This window comes from Cyprinodon variegatus, unplaced genomic scaffold (assembly GCF_000732505.1).
Source record: "Cyprinodon variegatus isolate N-32 unplaced genomic scaffold, C_variegatus-1.0 Scaffold141, whole genome shotgun sequence".
NCBI lineage: Eukaryota > Metazoa > Chordata > Actinopteri > Cyprinodontiformes > Cyprinodontidae > Cyprinodon > Cyprinodon variegatus.
The window spans coordinates 368,675-395,774 of record NW_015150594.1 but is presented as its reverse complement, the minus strand read 5'-3'; the positions used below and the strand labels follow the sequence as shown (position 1 = coordinate 395,774).

At 35.1% G+C, this 27,100-nt stretch overlaps 1 protein-coding gene across 1 annotated transcript; it reads right to left on the bottom strand.

Moving 5' to 3' along the window:
• Nucleotides 1-25,998, bottom strand: rab32 (RAB32, member RAS oncogene family). Its single transcript, XM_015376762.1, has 3 exons — nt 25,697-25,998; nt 7,335-7,612; nt 1-1,252 (listed from the first exon to the last, which is right to left on the bottom strand). Exons 1-3 carry the CDS (start codon nt 25,908-25,910, stop codon nt 1,103-1,105), a joined length of 642 nt encoding a protein of 213 aa, XP_015232248.1. The 5' UTR covers nt 25,911-25,998; the 3' UTR covers nt 1-1,102.
• Between the last annotated feature and the right edge of the window lie 1,102 nt (nt 25,999-27,100).

Genomic DNA, 27,100 nt, shown 5'->3' with positions numbered 1-27,100 from the left:
CATTATTGTTGAGTAAAAGAAGACAACAACAATCTGTTAAAATGTTTATTCTATTTGGTTTGGAATATTTTAAAGTATTTCCACCTGTAAACATGTTAAAAAACAATATTTACATTTTACAACAGCTCTAAAGACTGCAAAATACAAAAACCTGTAGACCTCAGTCTGAGTGTGGTTTCATTGCATTAACGACTATTCAATGCTTGACACATAACATTTGAAAAGGAATTTACATAACCATACCAACAAAAACAAAATCATACAGAGGTCTGTAAATGGTTCTGTAATAATGTAGTACCATCATTATATATATATATATTTTTTTTTGTTTTTAGTGAAATACTGTTATTTTTCTGCAGTGTAATATTGACTGAACTACAAAAAACAATAACAATCCTAACTCCTTTAGTAAAATAATAAAAATGTTATAGCACAATAGTTAAGAAGAGCATATACAGCAATCCAAGTTAAGAAAAGGTGTTACAGAATGTCTTGCTAAAACATAATAATGACAACACTAAGTGGAATTCATTCTGTGAGAAATAAAATGTGATGTCCATCTACAGGCACTTAATAAAAGCTACAGCATAATTAAAAATGGTTCTTTTTTTTTTAAATGGTAGCTTAGACAACAAAACACACATGGGGTGATATTGATTGATACAATAAAGTGACAATCACAAGGACAACAATTCTTTTCAAGTTTGCACTTCTGAACTTTCTGTAGCGAGTGCACCACAAACCCCCCATTTCATATTCGATATTAGTCCAAGAATGAAGAGGTTGTCAGGGCAACAGTTGGAAAATCCACTGTACATATTGTAAGCATTTTCTAGAGGAAAAAGAAAAAAAAACATCCCCTTAAATGCACTTAAAAATCTAGAGGCAATATCAAAAACAAAACTGACTAATGAAACCTTGGATGCACAAGTCAAACGGGTATCAGTGCAGGGAAAAGTTCCTGAAGGTTTGAAGAGACAAAAGCAAAAAAAAAATATGAATCTTTGTCTCTGGTTGCATCAGGGAGCTGGAGGCACAGGCTGGATGAACTCACTGGACCCCACCAAAGGGATGTGGATGGCTAATGCGAGTGGATTGAATGTTAGCAGCAGCCTGACTTGCTCTCAGCAGCTATAGTCTCCTGGTCCAGTTTGATGCGGTCTCCGTTGCTCTCCTCATATGGCAATCCTTTATCATTCGCCAGGATGTTCTCTACCAGGAAACGAGCTGCTTCATCCACATTAATGTTGTCCTAAAAACACATGAAAATGGTTTTGTCAGATGGCGATTACATGAAATGATGCCAGTGCAACAAGACATAACAGTTTTAAATTACATTTACCTTTAAATAAACGTATACAAACAATGGAAACTTTTTTTTATCAATGCTTTTGTCTTTTATTCATGACATAACATATTCTGTTTGACAAAAAGAGATCAAATATTGACTACAATTCAAAATTCACCACAAAAGATTTAAGACATTGGGTTACTGTAGTCCCCACCACAAGTCTCTACTCTATTTCACTTACAGACTATTTACTATTTTAATACATCCTTTATTATTTTTCAACCAGTATATGAGGATTTCAAAGAGATATCTTAGAAGCTAACTATTTGAAGTTTGTAAATTAAAAATATCCTATGTTTACATACCATTTTACTGCTGTAACTACCATAGTAACTGTTGGCCAGGTTTCCCCTTCAACATTTTAAATGCAGGGGCACAAGCAAGAAATGAAAACACACATTTTATCTGTCTATTGCTTTTCTAAATCAGCGCTGAATGAGTAGCTCATGGCTACCCACAACTTTTTTTCTATTTTTTTTCTATTGTAATTAAATATTCTATTAACCTGTTTAGTAAGTTAAATTATTTGGTGTCATTAAATACACCCAAAAAGAAAACAACAAACACATTGCAGGGACAGACAGCTCAAAGAGCTAATGTATATCTCCCACTCATAGAATTTAAGCTTAAAACTAAAGTTAAATTAAGATACGAATGTGAGAAATACCAAAAGAAAAAAGACAAAACACAGACAAGTTATCAATACTAATATATATATAATTGCTATAGAAACAATAAAATACATAAATTAGATGCCATTCAGTGCACTTATTTTGTTTGGTCAATAAAAAAAAGAAATGCATCTATATAAGTCACTCATACAAACAGTTACCAGATTGGTGATCTGACAATCTTTTAAACATCTTCTTTTTACATTCAATTCATATTTTCTAGCCACATGGAAAACCTATTTAACAGAGTAGCTGCTTTATATATTAACATTTATTCTTTAGTACTATTTTTATGTATAGTTAAATTCTTACAAAAATGTAGTTCAACAACATATTACAGAACCACCCCCGTTTGGAGCAGATTACTCTTAAAAAAAACTAAGAAATCTGGTGGTTTTTGTACAGACAAAATGACAACATGGCAAAGAGCTTATTTTGTCACAATCTAAAAGATACACAAACACATCTAAAAAAAAACAAAAAACAAAACTTTTTTAATGTTATATATTAAATATATATTTGCTCACAAGGTTTATTAAACTGACCAACATATGAATGCTAATGTATCATAAGTAGATGTGAGCAGCATGTTAAATATTTTGTGACAAATAGTTTGTTTACTAGATCAAAATTTAAAAAGATGCGGATAAATGTTTAGCTGTGGGTACAAGATGGGAGTTTTGGATGTAGAATGGGGGTACTGACCTGGAGCCTTTAGATACAGATTTGACTGGTTAAATGGTTATTTAAATGGAGCCTAGGTGGAAGTTCAACTGAATAAACTGATTACTCGCCTTCATCCGCCTCCGACACCAGCTAATCAGCTTTGAACCACAATCCACAAAAGCCCAATCAGCATCCAGAGTTCATCTTAAAAGGTCTCCAATCCACAACTCCATCTGCTACCCAAAGCGCAGGCAGTGGTCGTGCTATGTCAGACTTCGATTCAGATGACCTTGTTTTAACCCACCTCCATCCTCTTCTCCACCATCGTAGCCTAAGCTTCATCAGAGTGTCATTTCTCCTGGACTCTTACTGCGTTCCCTGTCTCATTTCAACAGGTCCGGCAGAAGACCGCCATGTTGAGCCTGGTTCTGCCAAAGGTTTCTTCCCAATGGGGAGTTTTTCCTCTCCACTGTCGCTTCATGCTTGCTCATCGTGGATAGGTTCTCTCAACCTGTGTTATCCAAGCGGGACTTCCATCTTCCAGGTCCCTGAGTGAAGCTCTAGTATCAGCTCACACAGCCCACAGGATCACTCCATACAGTTTAAGCATACCTTCTCGCCAACCAGCAGACATGGAATGACCGACTTCGTCTATCTGCGTGAACTGACAGTCGTCAGTTCACGCAGTCGTCCTCCAGTCGCAGTCGTCCCCCCCCCCCCCGTTCTTTACTCCTGTTCATGCATATCTAACAAAATTCAGTGCTTAGTTTCCTGCCAAGGTCTGACAACAAAATTCTTCTAATTGTCTTTTTCTTTCTTCTTTCTTTGTGAGTTTTTCAGGTTGAATTATTTTGAGCCACTTGAAACTGTTGACACTTTATCCTTTTGTATTTTTTTGTATTTATGTTCTAATCTACATCTAGGTGGACACAGAGGACAGATATAGTTTATTACAACAGCGTTATTTTTCTTTTTGCCCATAAATCCTTATAAAGCAACAGTATGGTAATTAAGAATTTTTCAAAAGTAATTTCTGAAGTTAATGTGATGTTTCTTGCATTTTCACAAAACTTTCACCAAATAAAATAATTTATTTTTCAACACTTTTCAACACTGTCACTTTTTAAATTATCTTAAATCCTTATAATTTTGATTACATACTTCCAATGTTTTCACAAAGGAAAAAAAAAAAACTTGTCCACTGGCAGAGTTATACATTTTAAAGACATTCCATAAAACCTCAGAGAATTTTTTTATTACTTCACAGTGACTATGTTCTTTTTCTGTTCATGGCCCTGAGAACACAATGTGCTTTAAACATTTGGTTCTCATTGAAACAACTCCATCACAGGTTACTGGGGGTGGAGCTTTACACAAACGTGACCAACTTTTTACAGCACCAACTGAGAGGAAACTGCTTTGCTCTTGTTGAACACACACCCACACGCCTCACATGACAGAGCTCAAGGAGCAAAACTTTCTCAGGATTAGATAACAGATTCGACTAATTCCAAACACATAAAAGCATACCCTAAGATTGAAATGCAACAATGGGTGGCTTTGATTTTTCCTAGAAACAAGTTTTCCTGTTGTCTTTTAGTTGGAATTAGAGAAATGTTCTTCTCTGCAAAGGAAGATGCTGTCATTTCTGCTTTAATAATTACATTTTACCAACTTAAAAAATCTATGTTTGTGTAGGCTGTATGTTTAGAGCAATTGTCCATTTCAAGAGTAAACATCCTTCTTAGTCTGATGTCTTAAGCAGCATTTCATAGGTTTTCCTCAAGGATTCCATTGAATTTAGCTCAATTTGTCATTAAAGTTTTCAGTTTTCCAAAACCCACTCTGTGACCTGTCTAGTGGGTTTTGTGGTTCTCAACATGCTGTTTGTTTTCTAGTTGTCCCTTAAAAGCCTACAAAGAACAACACCCTTTATGCAAAGACTTTGGTTTAGGTGATATTATGAATATTAGCAGGAGTAGAATTCCACACTTTTCGTTATTTATGTTTAAAGACATTCTTGCTTTATTTTCATTCAATTAAATACTATACATTTGTGTTGGCATGTTATACAAAATATTACGACTGAAACAATTCATTGGATGCTCACTTTCTCTCTCCTCTGTGTCACTGAGCAGTGCTGCAGAGTGCAGAAGCTTAGTTTATTCCCCTTCACAGGTTGATGATTTTGTTGATGGGGTTGCTAGTTCTCTGCGTACTGCCTTAGACAACATAGCCCCTTTGAAAAAGAAAAACTTTAAAAATAGAAAGCTGGCTCCCTGGTTTAATGCAGAGCTGCTCACTCTGAAGCTAGGAAACTAGCGAGAAAATATGGCTTCAAAGGCCTACAGGAATGTTACCTAGTCTGGAAAAATTGTTTACTGCTGTATAAGAGGACCCTTTGTGAAGCAAGAGCAGCATATTTCTTCTCATTGATAAATGAGAATAAGAATAATCTTAGATATCCTTTAAATACAGTTGCCAAACTCACCCAGAGCCATAGATCTGTTTAACCGTCCATCCCACCTGCTCTTAGCAGTAATGATTTTATGGGATTTTTTTTATAAATAGACAGTTGACTTGAGAGGCAAACTAAAATAAAAGTGGTCTTTTTACACTAGTTTAAATTATATAAGGTGAAGTACTACTAAACTGTTGTGTTTCTGATTAAAGGTTTCTTCCTGGGACGATTTAGAAACAACTTATTGGTGGGCTAATACATTTTTAGTAGAGCTTTTTAAGCATTCTAAAATAAATATATATAAAAAAAATTATAATCTGATTCTCATTTCGTTTGTAAGTTATGTAAAGGGAAATACAAATATTTTTGACTTAAAAGATTCTACTCAAAGGACAGAATGAGGAACAAATTCAGGTATATCCTTCACACGTCAGTGTTAATCCAAGCAATTAAATATTGTGTTAAAAAGGTACCACAAACATCGAATTTTGAGAGAACAACACAATACCAACTTTATTATTTAGGTAATCCCATAACCAATTTGTTTTTTTAACACATTGATTCAAACTGCTGTTGATTTAAAAGACAATTACTGCTGGAGAGGTCAGTGTAAAAGACATTACATAAAAAAGAGGGTCTGATCTTCAGAAGGTTTGCATGTCTTAAAACAATTCAAACAGGTTTGAACATGGAGAGCAGATCTTCAAAGAAAGTGCAAACTGATTTATATTTATAATTCATTAGACGGTGTGCGTTCAATAAGCAGGTCATATTCTAATGACCACAAAAATACCTGCGTTCATTGTTCCCAAAAGGAGGATGGACAAAGTCTGTCCACATGTTAATGTATTGGTTTGCACATTTTAACTTTTACAATCATTATTACAATAAAGAAAACATTTGCACATGCAACTCAGGGCACCTTATTTGAAATCTTTGAAGATCAGACCCTTAGTATTTTTACAACAACCACGGGAGGAGAAGAGGCCAGGCTTCCCCATATGATAATTTCATTGAGGCCTTTCAGGAAGGTGGCTGCACATCCTGTGATGGCTTTAATATCGACTGGATATAAGAACATCTTAAAAGCTTGCACAATGTCTAAATTCCTGAAAAAACAGGATAAATTCACATCCAAATTCTAATTATGGTAGGGATTTTTATTTAACCTTACATTATAGCAAATCCTAGCAGCTTTGGAAGCTAACACATGTAACTGTATGCTGCTAAAGAATAAGTCAACATGCAAAAACACAATACACAAAAAAAAAAAGAGAAAACGATATGAGAGGCGATTTCAGAAAACACATATAAAGTTAAATGCATAAAGAAAGTACAGAATGTGGAAAATATATTCCTTAATTCTGTTTTGTGTTTAGTAAAAAATCACAAACCTTAATGTAATTTTATTATTGTAATTTTACTGTGTGGAGTAAGGCAATGATAAAACTGTTTTTTTTTTTTTTTTATTTGTGAACCCTATACGCTGGCTTTAGGACACATTGATTGGTACAAAATGTGTATTTTTGATTTTTGCATCATAAAAGCTTAATCAAACAAAAGCATGAATTGTTTAGTGACTTTACTGATAAGTTCTCGCCTTATAAAGTCTGCCAGTTCATGACGTTCTGTGTGAAGATGGATTTTTTTTCACTTCTTAATGATGTCTAAAATGGTTTAGAGCAAACCCTTTATACTGTACAGGTGGTGTTTGTTCACCATGTGGAGAGTCCAGAGGATCTGTATAAGTGAACCAAAGATGACACAAAGGTACATAACGCATGGAAGTATTAGCACAGGTGCCTGGCGGTGGTCACAGTAGTAGAACACAATGACAGCTGTCTAAGGTCATCCACAGCAGTAACATTACTTTTTAAATGTAACCTCTCTGCATGTTCACCAATCTTCCCCTTTGCATAAGCTGCAATAGGTTTCATAGTTGCTGCTTAAAGCAGACTTTAGTTAACAGTTTTCATTTCTGCACTGAGACAATTAAGTTATTCAACAAAATTAATTTAATGTTTTCTATGTCCTTAACCCCTTGATTTTCAAATGTACGACTTAATTATCCATGGAAACCTTAGAGGATCTGCAAAATGTACATATGAAAAAAAGCAAGAAGCTGTGACTTTTTGGAAATTACTTTTTTCCAGGAACCGCGTTTAGATTATTACTGATTTCTCACCTTTGCAGATGTCTCGAACCAGCCCAGGAAGCCTGTCTCTTTGCAGAAATTGTCCATTAGTGTTGAGTTGTTGACGCCGTCTTTCTTCTGGTCACATTTGTTGGCGAGGAGAACAGCAGGGATAGGGTTGCCATTCGCCAGCTTTACCTTGCTGTCCAGGTCATGCTTCCATTTAGACACAGCTTCGAATGTGGCGCCCCTCGTCACGTCAAACACAACAAACGCCCCGACAGCTTCTTTGTAGTACACCCTTGTCATGTTCCCGAATCGCTCTTGCCCTGGAGGGACGGAAAGGTGTGAAATATTTATGTTTAGACTGCAGTTAAAAGCATGGAAGAGTGTTATAGATGAAGAAAGGCATGAGATTTCAAATATTTCAAATTTATGTGATGCTACAAAGTTTGAATATAAACATATACATAAATAGTTAGGACTAAATGAGAGAAACAATATTATGACTTCAATTCCTTTACACACTTCAAACAAGCTAGTATTTGAGATTTGGTGAAAGTGAATCTAAATTCTGAAATCCAAATGCATTGAATCATACTGGCTATATTATTCAGTAAAGAAACTGATCTCAGTCATTATTCTTTGGGGAAATCGAAAATTAAATTTACTGAATTTACTAAAAGCTAATTTGACCTTATTCCACTCACAGCTAAACCTACTCTAAAGCACAGCTTGCTGGGAGTTTTTACAGAGCAACATATTCCAGTCTGACAGTGACTGGATTAAATATTAAACAACATAAATGCATACAACTGTGCATCACCACAGACAGCTATAGGCTAGCTTAAGTTGGCCAAGTGTAACATGTTCTGGCACCCATAAGGAAGTCTGCCTCACACTTTCAAAAGTCCTCCATTTTCTAATAATGTTTATAAATCCTTCCAAACAATCCTTAATCACTAGGTTCTAAATTGGGCTAATACACACCTGTACTAAAAATTTTAGAATAATCCGTTTATCGCTTTTTCTGTCAACTTTCTAACAAATAAACAAGTGGTACAGACACATTACATCCTTTTTGGAGATAACTGACAATAAAAAAAACAGCTTTTGTTTATATTATATATTTGTTATCATTATTCAAGATATATATATGAAATATTCAATAAAAAAAAAAATATATATATATATATATCTACATCTATATATAGATATAGATAGATATCTATATATATCTATATATAGATATATATATATAAAACATCTTTAGAATTGTAAATTTACAGTCATTTCTACTGTTTTTCAAGGCTGCACTTCTAAAAAAGATGAAATTGTCCAGAGAGCTGTTCCAAATGAAATTTCTTTTTGTTTTACACAAAATAACAAATAAAATCTGTCTAAGTCAAGAAACCAACAATTGTAACATCAACCTAAAAGAACTTATCACATTAAGGTAATCCTAAGGGAAAACTTAAAAGCTGCTGCAAAGATAGTGGTATATCAAAAACTGTAAGAGTTTTTTAAACTGCCTGCCTGTCAGAAATAACTAAGATAAATGCACTTAATACCAGCATTGTATTTTTCCTAGAATGTGCCTCTTAATCATTTTGTTTTTCACTGTATTTGTTAAGCAGAAGGGTTACTTATTCTAACCTGCCTTGCTTATACTTTGCATATTGAAACTGAAACTTCATTTAAATCAGAGTGGGGAAACCCAATCTAAAGATAAGAAAGTAATACATCTCTATGTCAGTCCATATTTCATTTCACAAGTAAGTGGTAAGTGAAGTGCACAGTAAGTTAGAAATTGGATTTGATTTATAATCAGCGCTCAAACAAAGTTTAACTGTTTAAAAACATAGAAACAAATTAGTAGACATAGCATTTTTTTCAGGGGAAATCAACCCCTAAAAGCTACTTCAAGTTTTCCCGCAAGTCAATTTGTGTAAATGTAAAAGGAAGCATCTATCAGCCAGACATGTATTTAGTTTTCTCAGAGGAAAGGCCAAATGAAGCATTTGTTTGATGGATATAGTTCTTAATTAAGTGATGTAAATCAAATACCAATACCCTGTAGCTTTTGAATCAGCTGTTCTAAGAATTCTGCCTGAATAAAATAAAAACTAAGTGCGTGTCCCAAGGGGGATCCCTTAAAAGTATTTACTTCTGTTAATCTTAGTTAAACATTTACTTTCTCAGAATTGCATAAACGTATGCTAAACTCCTCATATAACTGCTGCGTTACATGTACGTGAGATTGAAGACAAGTATACCGCATAAAAAGCTACTTAAGTGTATGATTTCGTTAAGAGGTGATTAAACCAGCTACCTTTACTTAATGATCAAAATCAAAGAATAATGATTTAGAGCTGAGATTAACTCTTTCACAAGCATTAATGTTGACAATGTTTTCTTACTAACAATCGTTAACGAAAGACAGGTATGTACTGAGCAGTTAAAGAGGTTAGGGTTTAGGATGCCACTGGAGGCTTTGCAAAGAAAAATAGAACGCATTCGCATGATTGAGTTTGATTGCTGCAATAGGATTCTGCTACTAACCACACAAAAGGAAAGCAGCTGTAAATCAGGCAACACTCAACAGCTATTGTGGAAGCCTAAACAAACCCAAAGGGTATGCGAAATTCCTCATGCTGAAATAGGGGGCATTTTTCTAAAGGTTTGTCCTTATCCTCAAAATCAAACACATATTTACAATTTTGAGTGTCTTAACAGGTTACTTTGATACAAACACCAAACCCTAACATAAAAAAAATAAGAATAACAGATAATAAAACGTATTTTCTTCTCTTCAAAAACTACTGCAGACTTCCTTTTTTCTCGAAGTCTGAAAATCTAAAAATTAAACATTGTATGAACAAATGTTCCAATCTCTTTCAACTCTGGCTTGATGAATTGGCTGGATATTCTTTTATTATTTACTTTAATATTTTAGTCATTGCTATACAATATTTTTCAAATCTATGTCAGAATTTTACATATATTCAATAAATATAGTCAAGTACATATATCAACAATCACTAATTAGATGAACGGCCCTTTACAAGTTACAGCAAAAATAAAAAAAGTTTTCATTAGTATTACCAAGATCTTAACATAATGCTGGATGGATATTTTTCAATTCCATCTAAACAGAAATGGTATAGGTCATCTAAATGGGTTGTATTTATGCCACAGCCCACGATTAAAGACATAATCAAAATAGGGATGCACGATATAATCTGCCCCCTATCGGTATCGGCCTGTATCGGCCTTAAAACTGAATATCGGACATCAGCCGTCCCACCGATATTTAACCTGATATTTGATCAGCTTCTGAGTTTCTAAAGTCTAAAAAAAAAAAAGAAATACTACTTCTTCTTCTTCCTCAAAAACTTCTTTTTTACAGACTTAAAAACTTCTAAAGACGAGGGAAAAAATATTGAAACATTAAAATATCACAATATCTTCATATTCTGATATATTGCCATTTAAAAACACCATATCAATCTCTTTTACTAATGAAATATTGCTATATGTCATCGTTATGCTACGAAATTCCCCGAAAATTCACGAAATTTTGCCATATTTTTATATGTTGATATATTGACGCGGTATCGATCTATTTTACTAACAAAATCTCACAATAATTTGCAAAATATCACGAGAGTTTGTAACAGAACAATGAAATTTCACGAGATTTTGAAAGTAAAATAGATCGATACCGCGTTTTTAAAAATCAATTTGATATCAGCATATGAAAATATATTTGAGTATATTATTTTTCAAAGTGTCAGAAATGGATAACAAAACTGCTATTTTCAATGACTACTTATTTTTGTCCAGCTTTAACATCAGTATTGGTATCGGTTATCGGCTACATGAGTTTTAAAATATCGGCATATCGGATATCGGCCAAAATCCCAATATCGTGCATCCCTAAATCAAAATGTTTGTATAGAGTTAAGATCAGAGGCATCTCAGAAGATTATTTATTACTTTATTTATTCCAAAGCATTCTTTGTGTGCGTTTGCAAACTTTGCCCGGATGGAACCTCTGACTCTGCCCATTGTTTAAATTTCTAGCCGTCTATTGAGATAACCTTGGAAAATCAGCGGGATACTCTATTTGTTTTTCAATTCGTCCATTTTTTACCATGCAACAGTACCACTGAAACTGAACTCACCTCCAGCATGATGCTGCTACTATTGTGGTTAAAAGTTGGTTAAGTTTTCTTGGGAGTAAAAGCCTCAATCTGACTCATGCAATACTTATTTTCTGGGACAAAGTTTAATCTTCCTCTTTATTCTCAAAAGTTCTGTTTGCACTTTATTTGCAAGCAACCACTAGTTCAAAGAACAGTACATCTCAAGATCACAAACACTTTAGAATTTTGAAGAGGTGATTAGCTTATAATAATAATAATGGATAATAATTTAACTTTATCGATTTCACACTGGAGAAATGTACCTCTGCATTTGACCCATCCCTTTGGGGAGCAGTGGGCTGCCATTGTGCGCCATCTGGGGAGCAGTGTGGGGTTAATGGTTTTGCTCAGGAACCCAGAGTGGAGGCTGTGTTGATTGAGCTTGAGTTTCAACATATAAATGGGAAGCATGTAACAGATTTAGTACATACTTTTTGCAATAGCTTTCCTATTAACAAAATAGACTTCAAGGTTAGTAAAGTGGATGTAAGAAAGCAAGTATTTTCGTGTTTCAAAAATAGGAAATGGACTTGGAAAGCAATTGAGGAAGTGTAAGCAAAGCTCCTCCCAGCACACTTTCACTTTACTGAATAGGTGCCTTTTCAAGCATGCAAAAAATTTGAGAGGTGTGTTGAAGGGTTTACGCAAGAGAGCAAATCCACTGTGGGGCCCACAGGCCTGGCAGTAATTGCTCATAATTGAGAGTCTAATTTTAGTCGGTATAACCCCAGGTGAATTCACCAGAGACAGGACACAGTGGGACAAAGAGCCGATGGACTAAAATGAAGGCTTTTATTTCCAAGCCTTGTAGGAATCATGCGTCCAGAAGTGAGCAGGCCAAAGCAGGATAGAGCCAGAAATAAAATATCTCCTCCTTTTAAGCTAACCTTTGCTCTCGTTAATGGGCTGACTGAGTCAAATGCAGCAGTTATTCAAGAATAGAGTGACATTTTCACACAGCACCATCCCTGTGAGTTAGTAGAGGTAAAAGAACATTGAGGATCATTGTAATTCAGGGAGCTAAACATAGTCTAGGGGTCTTCTATTCTGGCCTTCAGTGTTTTAAATTTGTCTGTGGTCCAGTAAACCAGAATCAAATGATCACATTACCATCTTAGCAGCTATGAAAGGTTTCAGATGCCTGTTAATAACCCAGCTATGTAAGTCAGGTGTAGATAAGTAAAGTGAGTGTAACAGTCCCAAAAGTATATACAGTCCTAATCAAAAGAAGCAAAAGAAGCACAACATGAAGCAATTTTTATACAAGCAATTTCCCAGCTTTACTGCCAATTCTCATTTGAAAATAGGTAAAAAAAAATTGAGTTGGGCAATTATATCATGCATGACTTTTGGTTTAAAACATTCCAGTGAAAGTCTGACTCCTATACGATAAGTGTTGCAGAAGGGGGGGTGAACATCTGCTCTAGTCTGAGGTCTTCTGTAAGGACAAATAAATACAAAGACTTTTAAAAAAGTATTTTAATCATCCATCTTCTCAATAGCCTTACTGTAAACAGCGACAGTGTCCCGAAGACTAGACTTTCAATTGGCAGTCATTTTCACGTGATCAGCCATGATCAGTAACCAACCGTCCATTGATTTTAAGTTATTGTGTTTGTTGATGAGTTTTTTTTCTGAGCAGACACACATCCTTGTTTTGGTCAGAGTGCACAAAACAGGGGGACGAATCACCTGGACAACAGAGGGAAGAGGAGACAGCCTTCTGAGCTCAGGTAGGAGTAGATGGGAATCAGTTTGAGATCACCGTAGAGAGAGAGCATTATAACCGGTAGCCAGATATGCCCCCCTCTGGAGCTAAGGAACGACAGCGGTTATCGGGGAGTCCGCTAGGCAGACATGGCACCGGAGCAGGAAGATAAAGCAACTCAAGAGGAGAGCGGAGGAACACAATGGAAGTTCAGATAAGTCCACTGGGGAAGACAGCTCCAGGGTGGGGTAACAGCTGATTGAGGCTAGCTATGCTAACTGCGGAGGACCAGAGGAGTACGGCAGAAGATTGTTAAAGTCCGCCAAGTAAACAGAACGCTGAGCGTGGAAGAGAGGCTACTGCTAACTGGGAATCAGACTGCAGTACTGTTTAGGCGCCCGCCATGGAGAATGAGCAGCGAGAGGCTACGGCTAGCTGAGGCTAACTTCTTAAAACTAACTGCTTCGCTTGGAAGAATGTCAGTGAGGGATCAGAGGAACCTGTGGATGGACAGCGCAGCAGAGTGGGGAGCGAAGGCAACTGCTCGTCGATGTCTGTGCTGGAGGTAGGATGATGAAACAGTAATTTTTTTTTTAGGCCACCAACAAACCTCTTTAGAGCATTCTAACATCATCCTTGGTCAACTTAATTTTCTATATTTTATATTCTGATTAAAAAAGATTGTCTCCACTGTATATTTTACTAAAACAGTGGTCAATTCATGATACTTTCTAATCTCCTTTAATACCCTAAAGTACAATGTCAAAGTACATGATACCACAGTTGAAGAATTTTTGGATTTGATCCTATGATAGGTGACTGGTGCTCGGCACCCAAAATCCTGACCTGTGCTTGTCTACAGAAGACAAGCATCAATATCTGACGAGCTGGGAGCGAAAATGCGTTGTTTCAGAAGAGGAGATGATGTTTCCAGAGTGATGCATAATCTTCTGCTCCACATTTTTAGCTTGATATTTAAAAGGTAAAATTTCAGTTCTATCTAACCAGACCCTGCACCCTCTCCCAAGTGTTTGCTTTTTCTGTAATATGGCATGTAACTCTTAGCTGTATTTTCTTACTACAATTCAGTATAGGCCAGTTTGTGCATGCACAACTGATAGCAGCCTTATAGACAGATTCTCCCATTTCAGTTGTAATTTTTTGCAGCTCCACCGGTGCTTTTCTGAGGCTCGGGTATGGAAGTAAATCTGTGTCGCTGGGATTTGAATTAAAAATGCCACTGAAATTCAAATGTATGTTTGTACTTACTGTTTCAGTGTTAAAATATATTCAGAACACATTTTTTGATCTAAAAAAAAATTCATTTTCATTATTTCTACACACTTGATATTTCATTTGTTACTTTGTCTTCAAGCTAAAAAATGTACATTACTATTTCAAAGTGATTACATTTTCAATAATAATTTTTCACTTTAATTTTTGAGTGTTAAGAAAATCTGCATATAAAAAAAATTCAACCTTTCAAGTGTTAGCTTGCATGACCGGCTCCGTCATGCTGGTTTTCCTTCCGTATGAGCGCCCAAAGCGTCACGTCACGTGACTAAGAAAACGTAACGGGATTGGCTGGGTGTTGGACACCACAATCCATTGCTAATGTCTGTGACCTGAAGTAACCCTTCCCTTTTACACTGATTTAGACGCTGAATTTAAGACAGTGAAATAGAGCCAGTTGAATCTCAGGAGGCTGAAAATATTGAGTTTGAATTTTGAAAGGTTGAATTTTTTTATATGCAGATTTCCTTAACACTCAAAAACTAAACTGAAAAATAAGTATTGAAAATGTAATCACTTTGAAATAGTAATGTGAATTTTTAGCTTGAAGAGAAAATAATAAAATGAAATATCAACTGTGTAGAAATAATGACAATGAATTTTTTTTAGGTCAAAAATGTGTTCTGAATATATTTTAACACTGAAACAGTAAATACAAACATACAACATTTAAATTTCAGTGGCATTTTTAATTCAAATCCCAGCGACACAGATTTACTTCCATACTCGAGGTAGGAAATCCAGTGATGTGAAAAAGGATGCTCTTACTCTATGTGTGAGTTGTCTAAAAAGTGCAAATATTAACTTTACTGTAAAGTTGCTTTTTTTATTTATAAGAAAGACCCCATAGTTTAGAAAGTAGAACTGGTACCTTTGTTGGAAAGTTTGCTGCTGACAGACCTACTGTTTAGGTCCCACTTCTCCTTTGTATAGACTAATTAATAAAGGAGTTTCACTGACTTTTATTTTGCCATTACCTCTGAAGAGAAATTATTTTTGAAATAGCATTCAGTCACACATGTAAAAAATCTGCAACGATTTTTTTGCATTTACTTAGTCTTATTTAGCTACTTTAACACAATTGTTTTATGTCTTACCCTGCTAACATGAAACAATTCTATTAACGTAACTAAATATGATTAAGTAAATGCAAAAAAACGGTTGCATTTTTTTCCAGTGAAAAGTTTGTTTATTCATTATGTAAAACTGGAAATTTTCTGATGGAGATTTTCCATAAGAAAAGAAACATAAAAAAGGATCTGATCAACAAAAATCCCTCTAATGACGCTCATGCTTTTCTGCTTCATTTGATCTATCATAATTCATTATATTCAAATAAAACATCTCAAGAGACTTATGTGCTTACATAAGAAGAAAATAAAATTACACCACAAACATTAATGAGTGTCATACGCTACTAACCTAATCAGCAAAAAACATGGGAATGGACTGAGTAACATGAACAATCAAGTATTCACTCAGTGAATGCCAACGAGGAGCATGAGATGTGTGCTGCTGTGCGCAATGCACAACATGAAGCAATTGGCAGCAAACTAAAGATATACAGACATCTAAAGCTAAAATTAAGATACAGGAGCTGAAGAGGAAAACAAGCAAGTTTCATAAGTAAGATTTTTTTTAAAGATTGGTTTACCAAGGTTACGGGCATTGGTGCATGATCTAAAACACAATTAGGCACACTGATTGGATTCATATCAACCAAACATCTTACACTACTTTTTTATGAAACTGTTAAGTTACAGCCACTGGATAATCTCTGTTTTCTGCGTGGGAGAAACAGAAAGAAATCACAGTCTCATCATTATCCACAGACCCAGCAGCCCCTGCTTCCTCTATGGTCAAACACGCTTCTGTGGGTGGGTTACTATAGAAACTGTCCAAGCCAGACGTTGCAGCAGCAACAGCAGCAGCAGACTCCATCTGTTAGGGAGCCAACCGCCTGTGACCCTCCTCATACCCTCCAGCCCCATCCTAAGCACGATAAAAAAGAAAAGAAACACAGCATCTCTGTCTTAAAGGTAGGCTAGAGCTGGAATTCCATAGCCAGACTGAGGAACACATGACCAGCACGTTAAAATTCCTCTGAGCAGCATGTGAGGAAAGGCTACAGCTTACTTAAGCGCTTAACAAAATCTGAGGAAAAATATTCCATAACTTTAAGTAGGTTGCAGTTATTCAACCTTTAACTGAATGCAGTAGAGTAAAATTCAGTTAGGTACAATTTAATTCTTAAGAACAATAATCAAGTTTCAAATTTTAAATAGGGCAACAATCTACATCAGGAATCCTAGTCTTTTAGAGGCCAATTTCCAACAATGAAGCACTATAGAATTAGAGAGGACTGATGAAAATGTAAGTTTCTGCCCCATTATCCCAGCTACTTTACAACCCTCTAAATCTAGGGTTAGGTCTCTAGTGTATTGATCGAATATGATATACAGAATAATAATGAGTTAAAACAAGTCACTGTTTCTTTAGAGTTCTATAGACCATTTCTTTTTTGTTTAAATTAAGCAAATCAAAGTGTAAAAACATCTGTTTAAAACATTTTGTGTGACACATTTTGCTTTACAATATGTAACATAGTCGACTGAATACTTGATGAACAATTTAAGATTTCTCCCTGAGAGTTTCTTAGCACAACTGTTATAGCCTCCGAAGGATATTTACTTCTAAACATTTTGTATTATGAAACTTAAACTTGGAAAATGTAATTTCATGGGCATATCTATATCTAAATTTAAAAACAGGAGGGTTGTGAACATACATTTGTTCCACTTCATGGCTCTTTAAATTTAACTTATGTCACATTTTAGATTTTGGTTAACTCGTACACTTTGAAAACTTTAATGTCTACAATAACTTTACCTTCAATTAAATTACTGGCAACATACTCCTGTCCAATTTGGCTACATGTAGATTATTTTTGCTGAACAAGCAAATCTAATATCTGTTCGATCTTGTGCGAGCTGGCAGGGAATAAAAACCTCCAGCAAAACAAGACAACATGTTAGGTTCACCAGCAGAAACTTTACTGTATCCTGTTTTTGGATGTACATTTTTACACTTGAGAGTTTGATGTGGTAAGAAGAAATGTGAGCTATATCAGATGAACTGATATTTTATTCTAATCTAATCACTTTCTCCATTGGCTTTCAGTGTATAAGCTAAAACTTTTGCTTTATTGTCTACAACATTTTTTTATCTTTAGCTCATTTACTTAAAACAGCCGAAGTTGATCAGAAATGCATACTTATTTTAGACTAGAAAGTGTTTTTGAAGATGTCTGTCTGCACAACAAGCAAAAGGTGATTTAAACCCCTTGGCCATAAACAAAAACCACCTCCATTAGTTATTTATTTGGCTTAAGCTTATACCCCAATTATACAATTTTATCACGGACCATTTTATTAACTTATTTGTCAGGGACAGTGTACATTAATAAACATTTCTGTAAATGTGTCAGTATTAGCTATGAAGTTAGTTTTCAACTATTGACCTTGGGCAAGGTGTATAATTCCAAGAACATTATAAAAATTATAAAACAAACATAGAAAATTAAAATAATTCAGGCAACACACTTACAAGGGCAGGTCATACAGTTTAAACAGAGACATTAGCATAAATATTATAGAGATATTTACAAGGTAACACCCAATCCTGACATTTGGTTGAGTCATGCACCAGGAGATCGGTAAGGTCTAATGAGCACAGTGTTGATTTGATTTTAGCCATTTTTTTAACTGAGTTGTGAAAGTGTTAAAAGTCTATCTAAGTCTATCTAGTTTATATTGACTAACAGAAAAAATTGCTTTCTGCATCCTTGTTTATACTCAAGAAGCCACTCTACCACAGAGCAGAAACGCTACAAACATTGAAAAAAATACCATCTAACCCAATGTTATCTGTTAGTTCTAGAGAAGGAATTTTGATCAAATAAACCATTAATCGACAATTCATCAAAAGTCTTTTATTTGTTGACATCTAGTTATGCGTAAAGTAATTTAGGTAGTCCAAGGTCAAGCTTGGAAAACAGCCTATATATTTGTTGTGAGTCTTTTTACAAGCAGATTGAATGTTTCTATTTTATGTAGACATAAAATTTAATTATGAAACAAAAAATGGCGTATTAACAACGCACACTAATGAGCTGCAACTAACTATTATTTTGCAAACTGATGCTTTTTGTTCTATTGGCCTAATTTCTGGGTTGGTTGTTTCTTCAGCATGGTATGCTTTAGACTAAATATGATAACGATTACTTTAATGTGTGTTTAACACAATTCATGATTAATGTAATTTATTGTTTCAGACCTACATAAATCAAACAAATCTAAACATATATTACAAAAATAAAACCACAGCTCATGTGTATGTTTATATTCAGAGTAAATCTTTGAAAATACTGTTTCTATTTTGTTCAAAGCCTCATTATAACAAATCATTCTACAAATCTTTTACAATAAGAGCCTTTTTCTGTGCTCTAAATATCCCGTTCCACATTTAAAAGCTCCGTAAAATAGCTTACTGGAATCACATGCTCCAGTCCTTCAAGATGAACTCTTCAATCATCAAGCATTTAAAAGCTCTAGCCAAAGGTCTCTGGGTCATTATGAAAACAAGCTTAAACAGATCGTTCATCAACAAAACAACAATGGAAGTGCAAATTAAGAAGTGTAAAGGCTATCTCATTGGTAGAATACTTTGTTTTTGCAGTAAACTTGTGCAATAAACGTAAGGTCACTTTTAAGATAGCTGTAGAACAGAGTTACAAATGTAATTTCCCTTAATTATACAGAGAAAATACAGGAGTCAGATCAGGAATATAAAAGGGCATTCTAAGGTATGAACAAAGGTCAGCTTAAATCAAGTGAAACTAATGATAAACGCTAAAGACATCATAGACAAATGTCCAAAGGTTTGGATGATGTCCATAGAAATATGCTATACAACCTTCTACCTTATGTTCCCAACAAGAGGCATGCTTCTTTTACACTATGCCATGGTGGTAATCACATCCTGTCCTCAAGCTAAAAACATCCCTGAGGAAGTAGCAATTGTGTTTGAAAAGGGGGTGGAATAGTCGCCAGCTTCATACTGATTTCCCACCTCTTATAAAAGCCCCTAATGACTATCATTCTCCACAGACTGTAATCATGGTCTAGATTGTTAAAATAAAATAAAAAATAGAAACTACAGAACTCAGAAACCGCTTTCTGTGTTTCTAAGATAATCCCTACTTTTTTCTCTCTTTTTTTTTTGCATGATCAAATTGCCTAAAGGCGGTTAATTAATGACTCATCCAATTTACCTTAAGCGGTCTTTCTTACACCCACATTCTGTTATTATACTTTCTCTAAGTCACTTCATGTGCACTTTTTGGTGTAGATGTAGGTTACCTCAAGTTTTCTACTTGGAGTTAAAGCTTTACTTTCCTTAATTTATGCTAATTATGTATGTCTCTATAGAAAAACATCAGGCCATGTATCATAGTTCTATTTATTCTCACAGATCTTCTGATTAGGTTCTGATTAGCTTTGACAAGCAGCCGGCCCACCCTAATATTAAGTCACAGATGCCTTGCACATTCCCTCAACTTGAGCTGCGAGGGTCTGAATGTCAGCCCGGACTGCCAATCAGCCGCTGTCAGACACACAAGATGTTGTGACGACCTATCCACCACCCAAATGTTCGCCCCCTTTCTGTCAACGCTGTGAGGGATAGAATAAATATAAAACAGAAGCCTTTCTAAGCATCTGTCTCGATGTGTCTTAGCATATGAGCGTTGTTTGATTGAGGGAGCGGGTAGAAAGAAATATATATCTAGAGGCAGGGCCTATTTTTTCCTTCCATAGGATGAAAAAAGTATTTAAAAAAAGCTTTGAGAAAGTTGCCATGACAAACAAATCTGGAAATCATTGCTTTGAAATATTAAATCAGGCCAACATGGCAATAAGAAATAACAATACTCGGGTGAACCCATGTATGCTTGACTTTTTCTTAGTTCTTTTGCATCACCAATTTTGGTGAGACTCAAAATCTGAACCACAAAAAAATTTTTTTCCATGTAGGTATCAAGATAGCTACCAACTTTCCAAACATATTATGCAGAAAATTACTGTTTATTAACTGAAATATAAGCAGTATAATGAGATTGCAATACTGAGAGCATTGACATTGCAATGATGACTGTGATTCAACTATAGTGCAGCTCTAATTTAAATAATAATAATTGATGATCATTGATCTCACAATGGAGAAATTCCATTCTGCATCTTAACCCATCCCCTAGGGGAGTAGTGGGCTGCCACTGTGCGGCGCCTGGGGAGCAATCAGGGGTTAAGGGTCTTGCTCAGGGACCCAGAGTGCAGGCTATGGGAATCAAACCAGGTACTTCCAACCTTCTCAGAGTACAAGTGCACTGCTCTAACCACTAGATCACCACTCTCCTCTAATGGAAACTTGGTTTTGTGAAAAACAACTAAAGCATATGTCAAGAAATTACTGAAGGAAAAAAAATGTATGAGTTATAACTTCTGCTGCACCTGAATTACTTCTTAATAGTCCCTTGAAACAATTTTGGGCTTTTGAAAAAAAGGATCTACAGTAAAGTGTACAAAAGAATTGGTTAGAAACAAATAACTTATTGGAAAGAATATATAATCTGACACAAGTTTAACTAATTGATTATAGGCAAATTACAAATGATCAAAACAATTTAATCATAAAAGGTATCAGACAGGATAAGTCTAAAAAATTCCCCAACTCTTCATTTTCATACAATAGCAGAGTTAGGAGAACCTTCCCCAATTATAAGAAAATATAAGACTGCAGTACCATTCCAACATCTGGATGTTTCTTCAAAGCAAATAAAACATTTTTATTTAAAAACAAACAAGCAAAAAATTACATGCAGATAGGGCTGGACAGTTAATTAATTTTGTAAATTACATATATTTTTTTATACGGAGATTTAATTTTTGAAAAACTGTTTTTGTTTTTTTAACTAATGCAACCCCTTGCTTCCATAGCTCAGACAGCTAATCATTTTTTGCTCTACGTCTTTTTATAAATGATAAATTAGCTAACTGTGCGATACCAGCAAACATTTACTCTGTGTTATAATGTTTCATTTTACATATATTTTAAACAGTTTCAATTGAATTGCCCTTTAAATGAAGGTCATCTCCTGCAGCGAATGATTGAAACATATATATATATATTTTTTAAATATGTAGTTTATTATTTTTGCTATCAAATTTAAAGGATGAAAACAATTAAATTCATTACATCTTGCCATATACACAGACAACGCTGATGAGGGCAGCCTTAAGCTTTTTGACTTCATAACTTCAGCTTCAACTGGATTTTTGGTGATGGTGAAAAAAATAATTTAAAAAAAGTAGACTGTGGACAAGAGTTGTTTTTTCTATTCTCTCAATCTTATAAATCTCAACAACTTCAGCTCGGTAGATTGGTCACAAATCGACAAGTCTAGATTAAGTATATGCTGCTGGACTTTTAGAAAGAAGAAAGTCCTTAGTATACTTTGAAACCATTTACTGCAATTCAATAAAAATGGACTATTCTATGGTAATGCACACTGATTTAATAAAAAATAGAAATAGTTTTTTTCACTAACTGAACAGTTAAGTTATCTAAAGCCATATGTGTAACAAGTAATTTTCTCCACTGTGAGATCAAGAATGTGGTGACATACAGTGGTCTATTAGTATATTCTAGGGCTGTTTTAGGGTACATTCTTTTTTTATCATAACAGTCCAGACCTTTAATTTAGATCAACACTGTCAAATCAAAGTTATCTTCCCAGGTATGCAAAACAGTCGGTATAAAGGTCCTTGAAAGAGTTCTTCGGTCATGAACAAATGCTGCCCTCTGTTACTAAGGTCAGGAATACCTCTTTTATTGATCCGATTAGATTACATCATTCCACAAAGCCTTATTGTTTCCCTTGTGTTCATTAGCAATCTGATTTGCCTACTGTGCTGGAAAATTCTACAACACCCTTCATACAAAACAGATTTTCATTGTATTTTCTCTTATATATTAAATGGTGAGATTTTAGGTCAAACTGAGAAACTGGTTCCATTATTTAGATTTCATAGTATGTTACAGCCATAGTACTAAGGATTGATATTATTAGTCTATGTTTTCCTAATGATTTTGATACAATTTACAGAAATGGTTGAATAAAGCACCAAAATATGTTGCTGATAGTACCTCAAGATATTTGATTACATTCAGGAGAGTTAGTCATAGGCATAAACGTATATTTCAATGGAAACTTTTGTATGGTTGTTTAGTTATTTAGTTTATTGATTGATTCATTGATTGATTGATTGATTGATTGATTGATTGATTGGTTGGTTGACGAACAGATACTTCAAATAATCTACATTTGACTGTCTAGTACTCATTTATATTCCCTGTATATCCCATTGATCAGACACTACTGTTAAAAGGTGGATCAAATGTTTTTTTTTAAGAAACTCATGCAATATATAATATTTCTTCATTGACAGTAGCATTTTTATATATATAAAAAGCAGATGCCCAAAATGAAAGCTAAAAAAAAGGTTAGTCTGTAAACATACATGTAGAGGCCTTGTGCCACATGATCTTCTTCCACACAAATAATAATCAGCATGAATTGACCTCATGACTTCCACCATGCTCAGTATGAAGGATTGAGACCGCTGATTTTCACAACTCAACATATCAGATGTATTTTTAGAGATACAGATAAAAATTAGGAGCAGAATAGCAAAAAGTTGACTCAAAAAGAGTAGCATTGACACTGCATATTCACTAACGTTAATTAAAATGTAGTAATCCCAGGATTGCTACAGTCAGTGACCTGAAAGACCCTCTCTGTCTTTGCTTTTCCCACTTCCTCATACATATATCCTTTCAAGCATGTCGGTTTCTAACTCTTCAGACACCTCTGGTACTTTTTGCAATGTGATGATACATGTACTTGCCTGACTGCCTACAAAGGGGGAAACTTACATTTACCCTGCTCAGATTCCTTTCAGCTTGCTTACTCAAGCTGCTGGAATGCAACAGGTTGGCATGTGGGCCAAGTCTGGGAGCATTCAACAAAGAGGTTATTTAAGTTGACACTGAAATAAAAAGTCAATAAGAGTCCGTACATGGGGGACAACACTATTGTTTAACAACACAAGCCGTGTTATCAAACAATAAATCAGTGTGACAAAGGGGATTCTTTGCCCATCAACAGTTAAATTAGATGATTATCAAACGGTTTACAACCTAAATTGACATGTAAATGTCATTCTGCTACCATTTAGACAGACATTTGTTTTAGGCCTTTTTTCATTTAACTTTATTTGTTCAGGGACAGACCACAATTGCAAATGTTTTGCCCTGTAGTTAGGACTTCTAGCTTCTAGACCCAGTCAATGTTCAAGCTTTTCTATTAAAATGTAAAATAACATAATAAGAAAAATCAGAAACATAATACAGTACTATTTAAGAATAGGAAATAAATTAATCCTGTTCACTCCACAGAATATATAAATAGTATATTCTTCCATCCATTGGAAATGTAATTGGCTTTCATTTCTAATAAGAAGTTAAAATCTCAGATTTTGGTTTAAAAGTGAGGGGAAAATCCTAAGATTATTAGCCATTTGTATACAAAACAATTAATTTTGACTTATACAGTTTTGGCCATTTCTAAATTGTATAGTCCTACTTTTCCATAGGGTTTGTGGTTGCGTTGAACCCAGCATTATTTTTTGTTAAGTAAAAAATCTTCACCTTTAATCTCAACTTGAAGGTTTTTTTTTTATTGAACTTCTCTTTTGAGAAGTTTCTGATCAAGCAGAGATAACTGTGATTGGAGAACATATTTATTTCCCTTTTGGGAGTTAAGAGCTATTAGCTCCTTCAATGGCAGACTGCTGCACCCTAAATGCACCAAGGAGTATTATCACAGATCCTTCCTCCCAGCAGCTGTAAGTCTTTATAACCATCACGGTTCCCAACAGCCTCAATAAGCTGTTACATTCATGCTGATTTTGCAGGGTTTTTTTTACAGTGTCTTGTCTGGCAATGTGGCAATAAGAATAAGTGTCTTGATGCCAAAAAGTGCCCAACAGATTTTACTTTCACAAGTAGAGCAGTAGGGCTATCGCCATAGTGTTCCACTTGTTCATGCATATAAATTGCTTTATTATAATTATGCAGGGAGTTTTACAGATTATATGGACACTGCAATGTAGGTAGAACAGAAGAGGAAAAACAGAAAAAAAGGAGAAAAGATAAAAGAAAGAGGAGATAAAAGGGAGATAACGATAATGATAATTTTGCACAGTTTCCATCTAAGTCAGTTGAATAACATGCTGCTGTCATTTTGCACATCTCTGATGTTGCTGCTATTGTCAAATATCAATTACTGTAAAAATGTCCTTAGCTGTATATTGGTTATTTATTCTTTATATTTTTAAAACACTTTACAGTACAGTATTTCATTTGTTTATTCATTTAATTATTTAACTCTTATAGTATTATGGTATTCTTATACATGTAAACACCAGAATTCCCCCATTGTAGGACAATAAAGGGATTTTCAACTCTATTCTTTTCTATTCTTTTGGAATTTCCAGAGTTGGCCTACAAATCAAACCAACCCTAGTGCCACAAAATGTTCACCCACAGCTTAAAGAACCATGGTGTTATTCCAATAAAAGTGTCATAAAGAGTAAGAATGAACCATTTAATAGAAGGGCTTTATAGTTGTAATAACAGCGTGACCTACATTCCACTGACAATTATGATCTGCTGTGATCATAAAGTGGAAAACACAATGAGCGGCCATGAAGGCTGCGGGAATTTCCTCTTTAAACTATTTAAACCAAGGGCCTGTAGGGAATTAAAGCTTTTATTTATTTTTTTATTTTTTTATCTGTCTTTCTACATATCAGATTTATTGTGGTCGTAACATGTTGCATAATTTCACGAGTTAACTGTCAACGCGCTGCAAAGAATCTCTCTTTTCTTGCAAAAGAGGAAACTTCCTCACTGGGACACATGATTCTCACGCACAAAGACTTCAGTATTATGTCCGAGCCGGTATATTCAGATGTATTTGTGTGCAAAATAAATCAATATGTTAATAATAAAAGTTGGACTCTTACCTGCGATATCCCACAGCTGTAGGCGCACCAGAGTTTTGCTGTCCCAGTTGATGACTTTCAGAGCGAAGTCGACTCCGATGGTCGCCCTGTAATGCTGGGAGAACAGCTGGTGGACATAACGTTTAATGATGCTGGTTTTACCGACTCCTAACTCCCCGATGACCAGGACTTTGAACAGATACTCCTTACACTCTGACACTGAGCCTCCGGCCATGCTGAGACTGAAAGCTGCTCGCTAAACTTTGGGCAACTTCTGCTTTCTGGCTCATATAGCTGCGGTGACAGGAGAAGGAGGAGGAGGAGGAGGAGGAGGAGAAGGACTGGGCAGGTTAGAGAGCTGGCTCGGTCAAGGAATCACCCCCTATTCTGTCCCTCCTTCACCACTACTTTCTAATTCTCCTGTTTCCTCCTCCTCCTACTGCTGCTCCTCCTCCCACTGCCACACCACCTGATAAGTCATAGGACCCGGAAATGTCGCTTAGCTTTGAAATGCTTCTTCTTCTTGTGCCCCAAAATATGTCCTTTTAATTATAAACCTCCCCTCGCACCATGCCAGACACCTTTCTGTTCCCTCTGCCCACCGGTTATCAGTCATTAAAGCCAAACCAGCTTTTCTTTTTATTGTCATTTTTTTGATTATGTTAAAAATGCATGACAACTATAAGCTACATGCAAAGGTAATAACAGGGGCGGACATAGATGGGGGGCCAGAGGTGGCCATGGTCACCAATGGCGTAACCACACAACAAAAGGCCCATAAGAAACATTATCTGCGTGGGCCCCAATTGAAGTACAGCACCCACTGCCTCTGGGGAATAATCCCATATTTACTTGTCCTTTTAAAACGATGGGATTTCTCTAATCTCAAATTTTATTTATTTATTTATTTGACAGGGACAGTGTACATTAAAAAGCATTCCTGCAAATGCACCAGAATTAGCCAAAAGGCTATTTTTCATCTGCTGTCCCTGGACAGATCTTAAAATTGTCTACCTAAAAAAACACAACAGTAAGCATTCTACAATAAAAAATAATAATATTAAAAGAAATAAAAACAGCTATAACTCCTCAAAACTGATTTAAAAATACAGAATCAACAAATTCATTATCTTTGTTAGAGTTCTGGTTCTGTTATATTTTTCTGTTATGTGTTCAGTTTTGCTTTGCTTCTTGTTTTTTGTTTATTGTGCTTTAATTCTTATTTTATTGTGTTCTTTGTTGTTGTTTTTTTCCAGTTACTGTCTTATCCTTGGTTCTGTTACATTTTCTTTTGAGTGTTCAGTTTTGCTTTACTCCTTGTTTTCTAGTTCTAGTGGTTTTGTTTTTATTTTGTTGCATTCTCTGGTTAATTCTTAGTTACTGCTTCAGTCTTGGCTCTGTTATGTTTTTCTTTTGAGTTCTCAG